Genomic DNA, 18,255 nt, shown 5'->3' on the forward strand with positions numbered 1-18,255 from the left:
TCCCTCCACCGCAACCCCCACTCCACCTATACCTAGCATCATCCATGCTCCATCCATACCTACCGTCCCCACCACCTGCACTTACACCCACTCCCGGACCCATCCCCATCCCCACCACCCCACCTATATCCCCACCCGCACCGCCGTACCTCCCATCCTTCCTGGGAACTGACAACACGGTGATGCCTTTCTCCTCCCCCCCCAAGGCAAAGGCAATTCTCCCAAGAGCCTGTGGCGGCGCTACATCCCACCTGAACCCCCCCCCCCCCCAACACACACCCCTTTACACACTCACCAGCGTGTCTCTAAGGGCAGCAGCGCTAGCAGAGACCGGGCCTGGCCATTTTTACCACCCATCCCACAGCAGGTGTAGATGACTCAGTGCCTGGATACTAGTGTTCCCACTCACAATTGGCTGGTGTAGACTGGGCGGGGGGGAAATATCACAGCCTTCAACAGCCACCAGTAGGGGGCAGCAGCTCCACCTGGTCTCCACCATGGAAGCCTTTGGCATTGCTGCGGAATTCGTGCATGGCGGGCAATGACATTGGTTTGGTTTGTTGGCAGTTTGCGGGTGATCAGGAGTGGATTCCACCAGTGGAGCGAGCAGGAGTCCACCTGTCAGCTCTGCCGATGAATCTCACACCTGACCTCCCCCGCCCCCCGTTAGTACAGTCCCAGGCAACTCCCTTTAGACTGCGCTGCAGGATGAGTCTCTAAAATCAGGAACTAGCATTTCCCTCGTGGTTTAAAACTAGATTTGACCCTAGGCCTTCAGGGCACCCTGGCTGGGCTGGACAGCTAGCCCCACTGTTCTTCCTGACGTCCCTGCCGGCGGGACGGGGTCCCAATCCCAACCGGACTCACTGGGGGGCAGATTTCTTTGTTGATCGGAAGAAAACGGAACCTGATTCAGATCGTGGGGTTAGCTGCTGCCTGCCACGCAAAGGGTGAAACCCATTCATTTCCATCTCCTCCACACAAGGCCAGTCTGAGTCAGGGTCTCACCAACCCAGGATGCTCAAGAGGCTGAAAAACATCCTGGTTCCTGGCTGGCACCTGGTTTGTATTTTTACATGGTTACCCTGTCTGACCCCAGTAGATTCCTCTGCAGCATGGGAGCCACAATTCTCCGGAGTGCCCGGCACACGCGTCACTACGGACAATGAGACACTTAGCTTCAGCGTGGAGTGAAGCTGGAACCAGAACTGAAGATGGTAGGTAACGAGGGCACTGAGGGTGGTGGCTGGAGATCCTACAAGGGAGATCAGCCCTGGGAAGGAGGTCGGAGTGGGGGGGTTACTATTTGCACTGGGGAGAAGGGTCCCTGGAGGGCTGGGGAAACATGTCTACTCCAGGGTGTGCTCCAAACAAAGCATCAGGCCCATTGGCCCACCAGCCCGCATGCTCTCAGCTTTGACTGTAGCGATGCAGACACATGACGCATGGGACTGTCCCTATGGCCTGTAGATAACTCCGCTGCTCCTGATTTCATATCGTGCCTGCTGCAGGCTCTGCAGATGCCACCCCGCCATCCTGGCAGGGCAGGTTGGCGCTGCTCATCGTACCAACCCTGTAGTCATTGCATGAGCATGGTTTGCAGGGCTGGAGAGATGGACAGCTCGGCAGGCAGGCAGCGCCAGGTATGGGGGCAGGAACCAAAGCGCCACGGGGTCTCCTGTGCGCTTGCTGTACTCACCGTCGGGGCAGGCTTCCCTCCAGAGACTATGCAGACCAAGGTGAAGTTCTGCGCTTGGTAGCGGCTGAAGGGGGCGGGCGTGTCCGCAGCAATGACTGAGATAGAGATGGGAGGAGCTGTTGGGAGAAAGACCAGGGTTATCACCAATGACCTGCTATCGTGCCCTGAGCCCACCGACCAGAGATCGTACAAGGGGCCTGTCCTACAGGGCTCGCTAGCTAGGGCTGGGACAGGGCAGTGGGGAAGTGGGTTGGGACAGGGCTACCCCCAGAGGAGCATATTGAGACAATGTGCCCCCTCCCCAAATACACAAGCACCCCATATACGCACTCCACACGTACCACACTAGTGCACACACACACACGCCTGCTGACACACACTTCCATACACCTGCACACACGGGCCCAGACCCATTTCCCCCCACGCAACCCGTAATCACACATGTATACATGCTGTGTACACATGCATGCATGCACAACAAGGTCAGGCTCCACCTAATGCACCCCACACAAGTTGGTGTACACACACCCACACACCTGTACACACAACACAGGCACACATATACAGTACCGCATACAAACCCATGGGAACCCTCCATGCACCAATATACATGCATACATCACGCCAGATCACCCAGGCCCTACCCCTCACACATGTACAAAACGCACTGCAGAACCTCCCCAGACACGCATGCCTTCTACAACACCGGCCACGGTACATCCATTCCCACCCAGGTGCCCACATACTCCCTTGCCCTCTTGTTCTGCACACCCACCCCCCGAGGTGTGTTGCAGAGCAGGTGTTAGCAGCACGTGCCGTTGACCAAGTTCATGGGAGAATGGTAGTTTCCAGTTGTCCAGACTGTGACACCTCTCAGCCCCGAATGAGAGCGGCGCATGCATTCTCCCCCGCTATTACCATAGGACGCCGATGTGAGTCACGGCATCATGGCAAATGTCACTTCAGATCTCTCCCCTGGCTCCTTGGCAGAACAGCCTCGCCTAGCAAAGAGCTGTCTAGCAAAGAGACTATGGCATGGCTCCCACCGCTGAGCTGCCAGCTTCCAGAAGCTGGCCTTCCTCCTGGCACTGACCACCCTGGTGGAAGGTGGACAGGCAGCCTCTCTCTCCTCTACCCACATGGGGCCTTTTCCGAGCACTCCTCCCAGCAGAGATCCTCTGGGCAGCGCCCACGGACTCCCGTGACTCTCCTCGGAGCAGATCTCCTCAGCGTCAAGTTAGGATGGGAGCAGCGCCCTCGTTAACTCTGCATTCGTTATTAATTGCTACCTCCTACCTACTTTTTGGTAGCGTCTTGGCGGCCAACCGAGATCAGGGCCCCCCGGTGAGAGGTGCTGTGCACGCAGAGTATGGGGCGGTCCCTGTCTTGGCAAAAGGTGGGAGAAAGTGCAATTGTCGCCAGTGTACAGATGGAGAACTGAGGCCTGGAGAGATTCAGTGACTTGCCCGCGGTCACGCAGTGAGCCTGTAGCACAGCTGGGACTAGAACGCAGAGCGCCTGAGGCCCACTCCGTTGCCTTAACCGCAAGACCCACCCCCCCTGCTCTGAAAAGCTGCTTTAGTTTAAAAGCAAATACTAAGACGTGTGACAACAATACTAACAAACTCTCGGGCAATCTGACCCCGACTCTCACCACAACTGAGGTTTTTTTTCTGAAAGCCCCAGCTCCTGGAGTCAGGTGATCATGTGAGAATCTTGGCTTTCATCAAAAAAGTTTCTAGTTCCTGTGGTGGTGGAGAAAAGCTTCAAAATGTGACCCGAGCTTGACCTAAAGGCCAAAACCCAGAAGGCAACTAAGAAGACCCCATGGGGCTGGCAATACTGCAAACTAATCATGAGTGATGCTTAGCAGGTCTGCCACACCCTTCAGCCAAAGTTCCCCTAGCCCGTCACAGACATTAACTGTGTAAGTGTCACTGCCAGGTAGGTAGGGATTGTTAACCGCCTGTTACAGGTGGGCACATGGAGCCTGACTGGCCCTGGGTTCACCAACAAATCGCCAGCCAAATGGTGGTTTGCACTATTGTTTGCTGAAGGGATAGGGCCCGATTCTGCTCGGGGCCCAACTCTCCATCCTCCATCCGTCTATCTCCAGAGCGTGGGCTCTTCAGGGCAGAGACAATGGGCCACAGTCTCTGCTGGTGTAAATGGACATTGCACCCCTGGAGATACCCCGATTTACGCCAGCTGAAAACCTGGGCCTTCCTCTGCACATGTACAGAGCCTAGCGTATGTTGGATGGGATGTATACATACAAATGTGTTGCCCCATTGAAATTGGGGGCATTACAGGGCTGCAAAGCCTATAAACCAGAGAAGGGCCTGATTGAAAACCACAGAGCAGAAGTCCCCCAGACTCTGTCCCCGGAAGGGCTGAACCAGATCCCAACGCGACTGGACTTGGAAAAAGTCTGGCCTCAGATCCGATTCCGGAGCCAAAGCCCGCAGCTTGGGCAGGCGTGTAATGGTGACAGCCCCAGCGTGTTTTCATGGCTTCTAGCCACACAGAAACGTCACGAGTGAGGTGCTGCCCGGATCCCACACCCATCCCCTTCCTCTGCTACTCACGCATTCACTCTCCTGCACCTCCTCCGCTCCATTCCCCCCCCCCCACATCACACAATCCAGTTAATCTAGCTCCACAGCGCCGACAACACCCTCCCTTCCCACTGCGCAGGGCCGGCTCCAGGCACCAGCTTGCCAAGCAGGTGCTTGGGGCGACCACTCTGGAGAGGGGCGGCACGTCCAGCTATTCGGCGGCAATTCGGCGGACGGTCCCTCACTCCCGCTCGGAGCGAAGGACCCTGGAGCCGGCCCTGCCACTGCGGCATCCTCCCGGTGCAGGGGGAGCGCGGTGGGGCCTGGTACCGGAGGGGAGGAGAAGTGGGATGCTGCTGCAGTGAAAGGCAGGGGGCTAGACTCCGAGGCCTGGGGAAGAAAGGCCCCACTGAGCGGCTAAGCCATAAATTTTCAGCTTTTAGGCAGATCGGAGGCGTCGCCAAAGAGAATTAAAAAAGCCCCCAAAAAACAAAAGGGGGTAAGAAAAAAGAAAGCGCCAACCCTCTGGTTTATGTGAAAATTAACTATTGAACTGAGCAATAACGGCAGCCGAGCCAGGGCCCCAACTGACAGGCGAGATAAACGCAAACTGCCGCATCTGTAGTCGGCAGCAAGGGCTCCTTTTATGTGGCAGCTGCTCCGTAGCACGTGCAGCCCCTCTGCTGCAAGCTGCCACCTTCCCGGCCCCTCCCGCCCGTTAATTACAGCCGCGCAGAAAACTTTTGACGAGGGCTCGTAAAATTTCTCATCTCTCTCCACCCCCACCCGTGGGTTGCCTCTCCCAGGCCATTCGCTCGCTTGGGGGGAGAGACACATCTCAGAACGCGTCGTCAGCCCCACTGCGCCTTCATCCGTTGCCCTCGTGTGTCCCCTGTAGCCCCCGCCCTTTATGGGCCAGTAAATCAACGCACTCGCCTCTTCCCCTGGCCTGTGAGAACCTGTTCACGTGCCACCTCCATCCCCTCTGGGCAGCGGGAGGGGAAGCCTGACCACTGCTTAGAGCAAAATGGAAACAACACCCAGAGTCTCCTTCTCTTGTGAGCGATTGGCTCTTAAAATGCAAGCTCCAGGGCCCTCGTTTATAGGGTGCTGGTCTCAGGGAGACGAGTGGACGGCAGTACTGATTGGCGGTGGCAGAACTAGCTAGCTCTCTCATTAGTGGGGTGAGACCATCAGCGCTCTCCGGGCTCACTCTCTGATTGGTGTCATGAGACCGCTGGTGCCCGCTGATGGGCGGCACGGGACCGCCGGTGCCCGCTGACTGGTATCACCGAATTCGTGCTGCTGCGACTAGCACGTCAGCCTGTAGCCACGCCGCCTCAGACGGTGGTTTCACCAGATACCACGCTCTGACCGGGGTGTTTGTTCAGCAGTTGGATGGGAGACGCCCCAGGGAAATCCCAGCTGCTGTTGCAGGCAGTGCAGGCGATGACTCAGTAGGGGGCGCTCTTCCCCCTCTGTCCGTACTGAGCCAATACCCCCGCCGGGCCGCATCCACAGACAGAAGTGGGGGCTCCGGTCCCTTCAAATCACAAGCCTGTAGTGACACTTCACCCTCAATCGCACAGAGTAACATCCTGACGTCCTTGGCTCAGACGTCCACGGCAGTTCTGCCTGTGTAAAACCGAACCCCTAATGCTTAGTTTGCCAGTCGCTGTATTGGGCATAGGATCAGCCGTGGAAAAATGTGTCTCGGCTTTTGCTCATAAGGCAGAACAGTCGCCATTCATGGTCATCCCCATTTGTAGAGGCCTTACAACCGGTGGGGTTGCCACGGGCTAGGTCCCAGCTGGTGTAAATCAGTGTGGTGCCAGTGAAATCCAAGAAGCGATGCCAGTTTGCTTCAGCTGAAGATTTGGCCCTGTGTGTTTTACCCGCTGTGAGAATTGCTAGCTGGATTTCCAGAGACGGAACAGTTCCATTTGACAAACATGCGCTTGAGTTTAAAAGGGTTTTTGCCCCCCGCCTAATAAAATAAATTAGCAACCACAAAACAAGCAGATTGTTCTGCTCGGCAGTCTCCTGAAAGGCGTCTCCTGGGCTTTCGTTTGGAGCGTTCTGGTTTGAAAGAGCAGTCAGCACGACTGTCATTGTCTTCGGAGTGCAAGGAGTATTAATCCGTTTACCCTCGGCTGGGTGCTGACTTCCCAGTGATCCAATAAAAACAACGAGGAGGCCGGTGGCACCTTAAAGACTAACAGATTTATTTGGGCATGAGCTTCCGTGGGTAAAAAACCCACTTCGACACGAAAGCTTATGCCCAAATAAATCTATTCGTCTTTAAGGTGCCACCGGACTCCTCATTGTTTTTGTGGATACAGACTAACACGGATACCCTTCTGATACTCAGTGATTCAATGTTCCTCTTCCATACCAGGCAGTCACATTTTGGGAAGGCCCTTCGGTTCTTACCAAAAGGATTTTCTGCTCCACTTGTCTCCCGACAAACGTAGGATTTCCCAAGTCGCGCCCCTCCCCTGGCGGTTAGCTGGGAACATTAGGGAGTCGTTCTGTTTCGCTTGGGATGTTTTTCTGACTATGCCAGGAAAACAAATGGCCCAGTTATGATTATTTATAGCACAGTAGTGCCGAGAGGCCCGGATTGAGATCAGGGCTCCACTGTGCTAGGTGCTGTACACACATGTAGTGAGAGAGACAGTCCTTGCCCCGAAGAGCTTACAGCCTAAATAGATAAGACAAGGGGCAGGAAGGGGGGATCAGAGAAGGGAAACAACTTGCCCAATGTCACCCAGTGGCCAGTGGCACAGCCAGGAGCGGAAGCCAGATCTCCTGAGTCCCAGCTGAGTGCCCTAGCCACTAGGTTACACTGCCAGTTTCTACAAGCTGTTCTGCACCATTAATTCCTGTTGGCTCGCAAGTCAGTGCTAGCAGTGAATGCCGCTCTTGGGTTTACCACCATTCACCCAGACCACTTAGAATGAGGGGGCCCTCCGACTGCCTGATACCAGCAAAGATCCGTTAGCGCTGATGGACGCCCAGCTGAACTGCTGTTGCAAGAACCCCCTTCAGCTCCTCCTGCGGGACTTCAGCTTTCGTTTTAATAAGTGCCCTATGCTGCCCTGCTGGTCGCCGAGTTATCCCTGTGAACATCCCCAATGCAGTCACTTCAGCATACTGGGAAGGCAATCCAGTCTAGTGGCAGGGCACCGGCTAGGGAGTCAGGACACCCCGGGACTGTGACCTTTGTGCATGTCACTTTCACCACCTGATGCCCGTTTCCATGCCTGCGTTTTGTCGTTTTCGAGTGCAGGCTCTTCTGGGCAGGCGCTGTCTCTCAGATGATTAGGGGGATGGAGAGCCTGTCTAAAATAGCTTGGGTTGTCTAGCCTAGCAAAGCGAAGGCTGATCGCTCTCTATAAATACATCAGGGAGGGAACCCCAGCTAAAGGACAACATTGGCCCCAGAACAGATGGGGATAAACTGGCCAGGAGTCAACTGAGGCAGAAATTAGAAGCAGGTTTCTAACCGTTAGGAGGTTCTGGAGCAACCTCCCACTAGGAGCAGTAGAAGGAAACTAGTTTTAAGATGGAGCTTGATCAGTTTAGGAATGGGATTATATGACGAAGTTATCTGCAAGAGCAGGGTCTGGACATGTTGACCCGGGAGGCCCTTTCCCGTCCTACGTTCCTATGTGTGTATACAGCACCTTGCACTGGGCGATCCTGTAGTTAATAATAATGATAATAATTGTACCACTGAAATAAGGCCACGGTGACTCAGGTTTCCTGTGTCTAGGGGGGATGGAATGGAACCCCGGCACTGTCCGGTACAAACAGGTTACAGGAGACAGGTGTATCCATTGATAAAATGCCTCTGAGTTGGTATCTTCCACTTTCTGGGGTGAGGCTCAGCTTCCTTGGGCCCGTCTCTCACCCTTGCCTCTGGCTTCAAAGCAGCGAAACGCCATTCGCCTTCCCTCCCAGATTCTTTGACAGAGCAGCATGTGTGGCGTGAATGGTCTCAGTCCGCCTTTGCTATGTGCCTTGTTCCCATCATCCGTCTTCCCGGGATGTTTGGCAGGTTAAAGGCCGCTGCCAAGCAAGAAGCAAATGAGAACTGGGAGAGGTGCCCAAGGCAGGCCATTCCCAGACGTGGCAGGAGGTGGAAGCTCCCTTTCATGCGTGGATCGTTATCGGTTGTGATACACTTGGGACTTGGAGAGTTCCCACAAATTGTTCTCAGAGGAGGTGCGGCAGCAAACGCGGGCTCGTTAAGAAGGTATGCAAATCGCAGCACATGCAAATACTCCCTGCAGCTGAGATAAGACTTGCTAAGCAAGGCCAGGATTCCCCCATGGCACCTTCACAGAGGGCAGGCTGAAAAGGACAAAGGGGAGACTTAGACGCAGCAAGGGTGGCTTGATTGGCAGGGATGAGCTGGCCTCAGCAGTGGGAGATGCCCGTGGCAGCAGAGGGGAAGCCAGGGGATGCTGCGGCTCCTAGCTGTCGGCTTTCTAATTAGACAGGTGAGGAGAAGCACCTGCACAGTGACGACTAGCTTCAGCTGCGTCCCAGCAGAACCAAAGTCCATAGGTGCCGACTCCGTGGGTGCTCCGGGGCTGGAGCACCCACGGAAAAAAATTGGTGGGTGCTCAGCACCCACCGGCAGCTCCGCCTCACCACCCTGCTCCAGCTCACCTCCACCTCCTCCGCGAGCGCCGCCGCATCCTGCTTCTCCCCCTCCCTCCCAGCGTTTGCGCCGTGAAACAGCTGATTCGTGGGGCAGGGAGGGAGGAGGAGGAGGGGGAAAAGGCGGGGCCGGGGCAGGGATTTGGGGAAGGGATCCAATAGGGGCAGGGAGGGGGCAGAGTTAGGGCAGGGACTTTGGGGATGGGGTTGGAATGGGGGCGGGGATGGGATGGAGTCGGGGTGGGGCCAGGGGAGGGGAAAGGGGCGGGGGGGGGTCCGGGCACTCGCCGGCGCTGGAGAAAGTTGGCGCCTATGCCAAAGCCACCTTGGTTTCTGGGCTCTGCAGGTCAGAGCGCTGCTGAAACGCTTGGTCACTTCCCAGGCCCCCAAGAGACAGGAAAGGGGGTCGGCCAGTGCAGCACATTCAAACACTCATAGCCCGGCCGGCCGGAATGCACCATCACGATCAGCTAGTCTGACCTCTTGCACATCGCAGGCTGTAGATGGCTGACCTTGAACCCAGAGGGCAAATCCTGCAGCGGTGCCGAGCATCTGAAGTCAACGGGAGCGGACTGCAAGAAACACGCAGCGCCTTGCTGGCTGGGAGCCGCCAGTGCCATGGGGGTACGGCTGGCGTTCGGCCCCTCGGGATTTGGTCCGGGGAGATTCCAGCTGCAGACACCCTGTCTCCGGAAGGCCCTCGCTGCGCTCTGACTGCTGCTACGCTTGCTTTGCCACGGGGACCAAGGGTCAACATGGAAGGCGCGGTGCTCACGGTCACGGTCACAGCAGGATCACTCACGCCATGGGGGTGCCATGCAGCGACTTCGGCCGGGAGAGCAACCCTGGGAGCAGGAGAGGCCGGGGCTGGTGGGTGTTAATCTGAGCCTGCCAATAGCTTCCCAGTACCACAGTACCAGAGCCTTCACCTGGGCTTCTCCCTTTGCTTTCTTCTGGGGCTGGGATCCTCACATTTCCCCCTTTGCCTCCTGAGGACGAGAATGAACCTCAAGCATCACCCCGATCTTTCTTCCCGGTGACACGGGCACGACAGATGCTAATTGTGCTGCCTAGCCCGCTACCAGGAGCCACTCAGGGTCCATCTCCCCTGCAGCCGGGGGGCCGGGAATGGCAGCTCATGTAGACGTACCTGCGCTCAAAACAGAAGGGCGGCCGCTGTGGTGCGGGCTTTGGGGCGGACTGCACAAGCATACCTGATCCACTAGGAATTCACCTGTGCAACCCGCAGTGAAGCCCGTGTCGCAGCATCCTCACTGCTAAGGAGAGTACACACCCCCTGGCTGCAATGTGGATGTGCCCTCAGATTTGGGGGAGGGATACCTCAGTGGTTTGAGCATTGGCCTGCTAAATCCAGGGTTGTGAGTTCAATCCTTGAGGGGGCCACTTAGGGATCTGGGGCAAAATCAGTACTTGGTCCTGCTAGTGAAGGCAGGGGGCTGGACTCAATGACCTGTCAGGGTCCCTTCCAGTTCTATGAGATAGGTATATCTCCATACGACGGACGTGGGCACGGCATAAGAACCTGAATGGAAGAGAATTAGTTCTGGCAGCCGCGTGTCTCGTGCCTGCGCTAATTAAGCGATGCCCCAAGGTGTGTTTGTGCTCCCGGGAGATAGTGCGTGTGTCTGGGGCGGCGCTTTTTCCTCATGCCGTCAGCCACCCGGGGGAGCGCGTTATCTCCCACTCACACGAACCTCCCGGGGCGTCTTGCCCGCCTCCACACAAACAGCGGGAAGCGCGTTTCCTCGCCTCTCCTGGCGACGCTCCCCTCCGAGCACTTCCCTCTGTGAGTACAAATCTGGCAGATATTCCCGATGCCGCACCTGCATTGATGTCCCTAAGCCGAATTCGCCACAGCCAACACAAGCTCACCCAGGCGCTTCTGTCCCAGCAGGGATGGGAGGGGAAGTTTCACTGGGTGCTCGTTTCTGGCGGAGGGAGAATAGAAAAAGGCAGGGGAAGCTGCTAAGGGATTTTTGGTTCTTTGTCTCCACTGATGCCTGAAGTTTCATTCGGCTCTGAAAAGCCTCCCTAAGGAAGAGCCTCTCGCTTGGTCCGGGGCAGTGGCTCTCTGAGTTTCTGGGGATGGTTAGCATTACACAGGTGGTCTGGACTCAGGCCTGGACCCAGACGGTGGGGCCAGATTCTGCTCTCCGTTACACCGGTTTCACTCTGAGCAACTCCACTGCCAGAGACATTTGAAACTCACACGAATGCCTCTGAGCGCAGAATGTGGACCACAGCCACTCACCTAGAACCCACCGGCCAGCTGAGGCTCGACATCTCCAGAGACCCCTGTCTGGCTTTCCTTGGGGGCGGGGGAACCCATCCGAACGCCATCGGGAGCACAGACTGGAGGAGTCTGTGCTGGGTGGGAGCTGGAACCAACCCAACCTGCTCTCAGAACTGAACAGCACCGGAGGTCACAAAAAGAGTTTTGCCTTCTCCTCGCCTGTCTGTCCGTGTTTGAGCTCCTGCAGGGAGAAAGGAGAATCCATCCACGTTCCCCACAGCAGAGAAGAGGCTTGTCTGTCTCGGGGTTACTCCTATGGGGAAATCTTCTTTCCAGCAAAGCTGCTCTTGGAAAAATATGGGGTTAAAGCAGCAGACAAAAAGGGAATTCCATGGGGATCCTCACATGTTCTGCCTGGAGCAGAGACTTTACTGGGGTCAGCGCTAACGCAAGCAGGGAACACACCTGGCCCCAGTTGCTAGCTGCACATGTACTTGAGACTAGGAAATCGATGTCACCAGCAGGTGCTAATGCGATGCCCTGGCTAAGTAGGATTATGTCGCCCTCTAGTGGTCAGCTGGCACCCAGGATAAGAGCCTTCTACTTGCTCACACTTAAGGCTGAAGTACTCTCCGAGCTCAGGCAACAGGGGCTCATGGCTTGGTGCGAAAGGTTGCTCGGTCTGTCCCCACTGGTGACTACTGCTGTCTGCATCTATGTGGAAGGACCATGTGGACCAGAGCAAAAAAGCAGAGTCCTGGCCCAGTTACATTTGGGGTTGGAAGGCAGGGAAAGAGATGGGTTCAGCTCCTACATTGGTGACCCATGTAATATAGACATCAACGGAAGCATCTGAGCAACAGATTTTGCAAAGTACAGACCCCAGTGTCATGTAATGTGGGGTTTCTTGCACTTTCCTTGGAAACATGGGCGACTAGCCATTGTTGGTGGGAGAATACCAGAGTGGACAAGCAACTGGTGGTCTCATGCAGTACTTCTTATGTTCATGTTCTTACGTGCCTGGAAATATCCTCTCCACTTTGGAATAACCAAACCAGCGACCATCCCCTAAGAATCCATTTCAGGATGCGGTGGGGCCTGGACACTGCTACGCAGACATGGGGTCACGGTCAGTAAGGCAGTTGATTCTTTTGGTGAATCATGACCCTTAAGAGCATTCGTTCCAGGCTCCCGGTGGTCAGCAATACCAACCCTGGGGAAAATGAAGAGCTCCCTCCTAGTGACAGCCGGTTGGGTGGGGAGCAGAGCAGACGTCTGTTCACCTCACATATATCCCAGGGACAACTGGACATGCTAACGCTGCAGGGGAGAGCGCTGGCTGTGGAATAAAGGAGCCACTCTTGTGTCTTATGACAGATGACAGGAGCTTGCTGATCAAGATGAGACATTCCGTCACGTCAAAACCTTCTTCTCCGGAACCTTCGGTAACAAATAACCTGCTCCCGCCTCCCCCGATTCCAGCACGGTGCAGGCTCCAGAGTAAAATCCATAGATCTGTGTCACGGCGGGAGAAAGATGGACGTGGCGAGACAGGAGAGAAATCGCTCCAGATAGCAAAGGAGAAAGATGGGAGATGGATATACGGAGAGCAAATTAAGGCAACATGCAGGAAATATAGACACCAAGACAGAGGAGATGTGAGAGTTTTAAATAATTGAACTCCCCCGGCCTAATGCCGGCCCTGCCGTGGAACGTGACAGCTGCTGAGTAGCCACCCCATGGAAGATTTGTGCTGGTTTAAGCAGCCGGATCTGATTTTGTTTTGTCAGTTTAAGGGATAATAAAACAGAAGCACTGCACCGTCAGACAGTCGATGCCAAGCCTCTCCACTCACATGAGCACTGGGGATTATTGTTCAGAATCTGGTAGCACCTACAGGACCTGAAGGAGATCAGGGGCCCATTACACGAGGTGCTGTATGCACACATGATAAGAAAGAGTTCCTGCCCCAAAGAGCTGACAATTTAAATACAGGTAACAGAGAACACACTTCAGAAGAAGGGCAATACTCCCACCCCCATTTTAACAGATGGGGAGATGAGTCCCAGACAGATGAAGTGACTTGCCCAAGCTCAATTAGGAAACGTGTGGCAGAGCCAGGAAATGAACTCCCATTTCCTGAGCCCAAGCCCAGCACTTTCACCCCAAGCCCATCCTTCCACCCAGCTAGTAAGAAAAGCAAGTGCACGGTCCAGCTGCCTCCCAGCTTCTCCGGACCCAGATGCTCTTTCCATTGCCAGTGGCTGGGTAAGGACCTGCTCCTGCCAGCCAACTCCCACCAATTTGGGGGGAGTTGAGGTGCTAAGCCCATCGTAGGGGCAGGCAGCGCTCAGTGCCCAGAAAGAGTGAAGAGAGCACAGTGAACCGTGTTAGGGCTTCCACAAGAGTCCAAAGGGCAAGAGAAATCCCCAGCCGATAGATACTAGCCTGGCATGTGTCTTGGCTTGACAGTGTCTTGTGGCAGTCAGTTCCACCGGCTGATTACGTGCTAGGCTAGTTACTCCTAGATTCCCCAGCCATTAATGCCAAAGCAGTGCCCCCTTAGCGGGACCCTGGTACCCACGTGAAAAGCCGCTTATTGACCCGGTGAAATATACACCCTCACAGCTTAGCGAAAACCACCCAGACAACGGCTAAGACAGCCTGTGCAAAGAGGATCTCCGTCAAGTGGGAGGACTTGAGCCCTCGTTCAGCCACGCGCTGTCTTCGCTCAGCTAAAGGAGACAGCGGGTAATTCGAGACGAATGGGTGACCTACGAGGCCTTGCTGGCCTTTGATTTTCAGGAACCCAACGTCAAAATAAACCCCGGGCCAGGCGCCTCAGCTGTCGTGAAACCACATCACACCGCTGAAGTCGACGGAACTGCCTTCCTCTACATCAGCTAGCGGATCAAGTGCCCTGCGTGTTGTCAAAACTGGCATCTCTCCTGCAGCCAGTTAATGCCAGACAGGTTCTAACAAGAGAAATGCCAGGCTGCTTAGCTTCACTGGCCATTTGGGAGTGGCAAAGTGCTTTCTCACTGCCTGGCTCTGCCTGCGTCTCTCCATCTCCTTGCTGCCGTGTTCCTTGTAACCTTCCCCTTCCCCTTCTCTTCCTTAAATCATCCTCCCTCCCCCGCAGCCGTGGCCCGGGGACCAGAGCCACTTATCACATGCAATTAAAGGTGCCATCTGGAGGAAGGAAACTTTACCTAATGCTGAGACCTCTAAATTTAGAGCCGGCCGGCAGGGAGTTGTAAAGCATCTCTGCTGACCTAAGGATTGTCAGAATTTAATGATGTCGCCATCGGCCTGGCCCGGGATGAACTCGGAGAGACTGGGCGAGAAAGTGAGCGGAGAACAAAGGCCAGTCCCACCTCTTGGGGAGGTTCTACCTTTTGTCTCTCTGTGGGAGCAGCGCTGATTAGAGAGGAGAAATTTTGCCCCGAGTTTGTTTCTACCCCCAAGGGATATCTGAAGGGAGGACTGAAAAAAGGAAGGGGAGTTTCTCTTGGATTCAGCAGAATTCATGACTTCAGACACTGTTGACTCTACCGAGAGAAGGCTGTGTTCATGGAGAAAAGATGATTGAGATAGAATCATAGAATATCAGGGTGGGAAGGGACCCCAGGAGGTATCTAGTCCAACCCCCTGCTCAAAGCAGGACCAACCCACAACTAAATCATCCCAGCCAGGGCTTTGTCAAGCCTGACCTTAAAAACCTCTAAGGAAGGAGATTTCACCACCTCCCTAGGGAACCCATTCCAGTGCTTCACCACCCTCCTAGTGAAATAGTGTTTCCTAATATCCAACCTAAACCTCCCTCACTGCAACTTGAGACCATTACTCCTTGTTCTGTCACCACTGAGAACAGTCTAGATCCATTCTCTTTGGAACCCCCTTTCAGGTAGTTGAAAGCAGCTATCCAATCCCCCCTCATTCTTCTCTTCTGCAGACTAAACAATCCCAGTTCCCTCAGCCTCTCCTCATAAGTCATGTGCTCCAGCCCCCTAATCATTTTTGTTGCCCTCCGCTGGCCTCTTTCCAATTTTTCAACATCCTTCTTGTAGTGTGGGGCCCAAAACTGGACACAGTACTCCAGATGAGGCCTCACCAATGATGAATAGAGGGGAATGATCACGTCCTTCGATCTGCTGGCAATGCCCCAATTTATACAGCCCAAAATGCCGTTAGCCTTCTTGGCAACAAGGGCACACTGCTGACTCATATCCAGCTTCTCGTCCACTATAACCCCTAGGTCCTTTTCTGCAGAACTGCTGCCTAGCCATTCGGTCCCTAGTCTGTACCAGTGCATAGGATTCTTCTGTCCTAAGTGCAGGACTCTGCACTTGTCCTTGTTGAACCTCATCAGATTTCTTTTGGCCCAATCCTCTAATTTGTCTAAGTCCCTCTGTATCCTATCCCTACCCTCCAGCATATCTACCACTCCTCCCAGTTTAGTGTCATCTGCAAACTTGCTGAGGATGGAGTCCACGCCATCCGCCAGATCATTAATGAAGATATTGAACAAAACTGGCCCCAGGACCGACCCTTGGGGCACTCCGCTTGATACCGGCTGCCAACTAGACATGGAGCCATTGATCACTACCCATTGAATAATCTAGCAAACAGGGTCTATTCCTGGCTCTGCCACAAAAAATGTCTCACCTGGGCACTTTGCAGAGGTGTATTGGTCCAGGTTAGCAGATCTCCATGCAGGACCAGGGCCCTGATGTGATGTGATGGCCTAGTCTAGGAGAGGCCAGCACCTGACACAGCAAAGGAAGGAAATTTGAAACCACAATGTACTTACTCAATGTTGCAATGTTGTAGATGGAAGCAAAATTCCTCCTTGTATCCCCGTGAGTGATCATTTTATGCCCTGAAGCACAAGATTTGATTGCCCCTATTATCCTAGCTTGCATAGCTTGCATAGCTGCAGATGTTATTAGCAGTCATAAAATTATCCTGGCCTTTTTAGAATCCAGCCACAGTATTTGTCTCATTGCCCTCTTCTGGCAGCGAATCCTCTAGGTTCACCACACACGGCATTAAAGAAGTAGTTCCTTTTACTGGGTCCAAATTTTCTGCTCTTTAATTTCATTTCAGCCTCCACCTGCTCTTCAGCTTACGGGGCAGGGTGAAAGGGAAAAGCAGGCATGGATCAGTTTTCACCACGCGCTCCGTAACTTTAAGGGCCTGACTCAAGTTCTTCTCCTGCTAAATAATCTTTGGCCCAATTCTTTTTTCAAACGAAGGTGCCCAAAGTTAGGCACCCGAATACCAAGGGCCGACGGAATCAGCTTCATATTCAGAGGGGCTTCAGACTATGAATGCTCAGAGTCTCTGAAAAATTAGACCACGTTTTTAGGCTGAGATTTTCAGAAGAACTTCCCTATCCACGATACAGCTACGGTCCCCATTGGCGTAGTACAGGGGTCGGAAACCTTTCAGAAGTGGTGTGCCAAGTCTTCATTTATTCACTCTAATTTAAGGTTTCGCGTGCCAGTCATACATTTTAACGTTTTTAGAAGGTCTCTTTCTATAAGTCTATAATATATAACGACTATTGTTGTATGTAAAGTAAATAAGGTTTTTAAAATGTTTAAGAAGCTTCATTTAAAATTAAATTAAAATGCAAAGCCCCCCGGACTGGTGGCCAGGACCCGGGCAGTGTGAGTGCCACTGAAAATCAGCTCACGTGCCGTGCCATACATTGTCTACCCCTGGCGTAGTATCTGAGCATCTCACAATCTTTAATGTGTGTATCCTCGCAAGCAACCTGTGAGGCAGGGCAGTGCTGTTATCCCCATTATTGAGATGGGAAACTGAGGCACACTGAGGCGAAGTGACTCGCCCAAGGAGTCTGAGGCGGAGTAGGACATTGAACCCTCATCGTTCAAGACCCAGGCTGATGCTCCAACCACTGGGCCACCCTTTCTCTTTCGGTCTAAGGCACGTAGGTGCTCAACCGCCATAGAATTGTTGATAAACCAGAGGGGGGTCGCAGGAGAATGATTAAATGATTGGAAAAATGTGCTTTATAGTGAGAGACGCAAGGAGCCGGATCGGCTTAGCTTAACAAAGAGAAGGTTAAGGGGTGACTTGATCACAGTCGACAGGGACCTACACGGGGAACATAAATCTCACAATACAGGGCTCTTCAACCCTGCAGACAAAGGTACAACAAGATCCAGTGGCTTGAAACTGAAGCTAGATACGTTCTGATTAGAAAGAAGGCACAAATCATTAACCGCGCGGGTAATTAACTATTCCCAGCTCAGTCACCAACTCGCCATGTGCTCCCTCGCCTGATTCCATCCCCCTTACACGGAGGAGCATCTTGCCACAAGATCTCAAGGGGACTGTTCACATAGCATGCTGCTCCGCAATGTAGGGATGGCAGGCTCAGGCCCTTAACTGCGGCGTGCCTCAGTTTACCCATCTGTAATCTGGGGATGGTAATACCTGCCTTGCAGGGGGGTTGTCTGGCGCCTAACCAGTTAATTAGCCAAACGTGGCTCTCCACTTGCTGGTATCAATCAGGTGTCACTCCATTATCACACACTGATGGACTCACTTTGGAGTCACACCTGGGGTAATGAGAGCAGCACGCAGCACTTAACGTTTGTAAAGCTCTTTGAGATCCTCCGATGGACGGGGCCAGAGACGGGCAATGTCCTATCGTTACGATGCGCCTCATTTTCAGAGCACCCACAGCTCCCATTGATACAGCTGTAGAGGAGAGAGTTCAGCATCCCTGAAACTCAGATCCTATTACACCCTCTAATGATTTAGTGCCACTGGCATATGCCCCCCCAGATACCTGTCTGCGTATGCCCCCTCGCCCCCTCTCCCCCTCACAGGTGGCTCCAGCAGGAGCTCGAAGCCTGTGCTATCGATACACATGAGGAAGCAACTTTTAAGATGTTGGCTGACGTCTAAACACCGCACTGAAAAACCTAGCCGTTCCGTACCACCGGCCCGCTTCTCTCTCCGCTGCAGAAGATCATTTTCCCAGCAGGGCGTCTTCCTTCATTACAGGGAGGCTTGTACGGTTAAAGCTGCAAAAA

The 18,255-nt window shown here is 54.0% G+C and overlaps 1 protein-coding gene across 1 annotated transcript in view; it reads right to left on the minus strand.

Annotated features, from left to right (window-relative positions):
- Nucleotides 1–18,255, minus strand: part of IGSF21 (immunoglobin superfamily member 21) — a 262,901-nt gene that overhangs the window by 26,913 nt on the left and 217,733 nt on the right. The window contains exon 5 of the mRNA XM_026660039.2: nucleotides 1,700–1,815. Coding sequence (XP_026515824.1) covers nucleotides 1,700–1,815 — 116 coding nt within the window. The remainder of the gene's footprint in view (nucleotides 1–1,699; nucleotides 1,816–18,255) is intronic.

Source organism: Terrapene carolina, unplaced genomic scaffold, assembly GCF_002925995.2.
Source record: "Terrapene carolina triunguis isolate 2854851 unplaced genomic scaffold, T_m_triunguis-2.0 Scaffold714, whole genome shotgun sequence".
Taxonomy (NCBI): domain Eukaryota; kingdom Metazoa; phylum Chordata; order Testudines; family Emydidae; genus Terrapene; species Terrapene triunguis.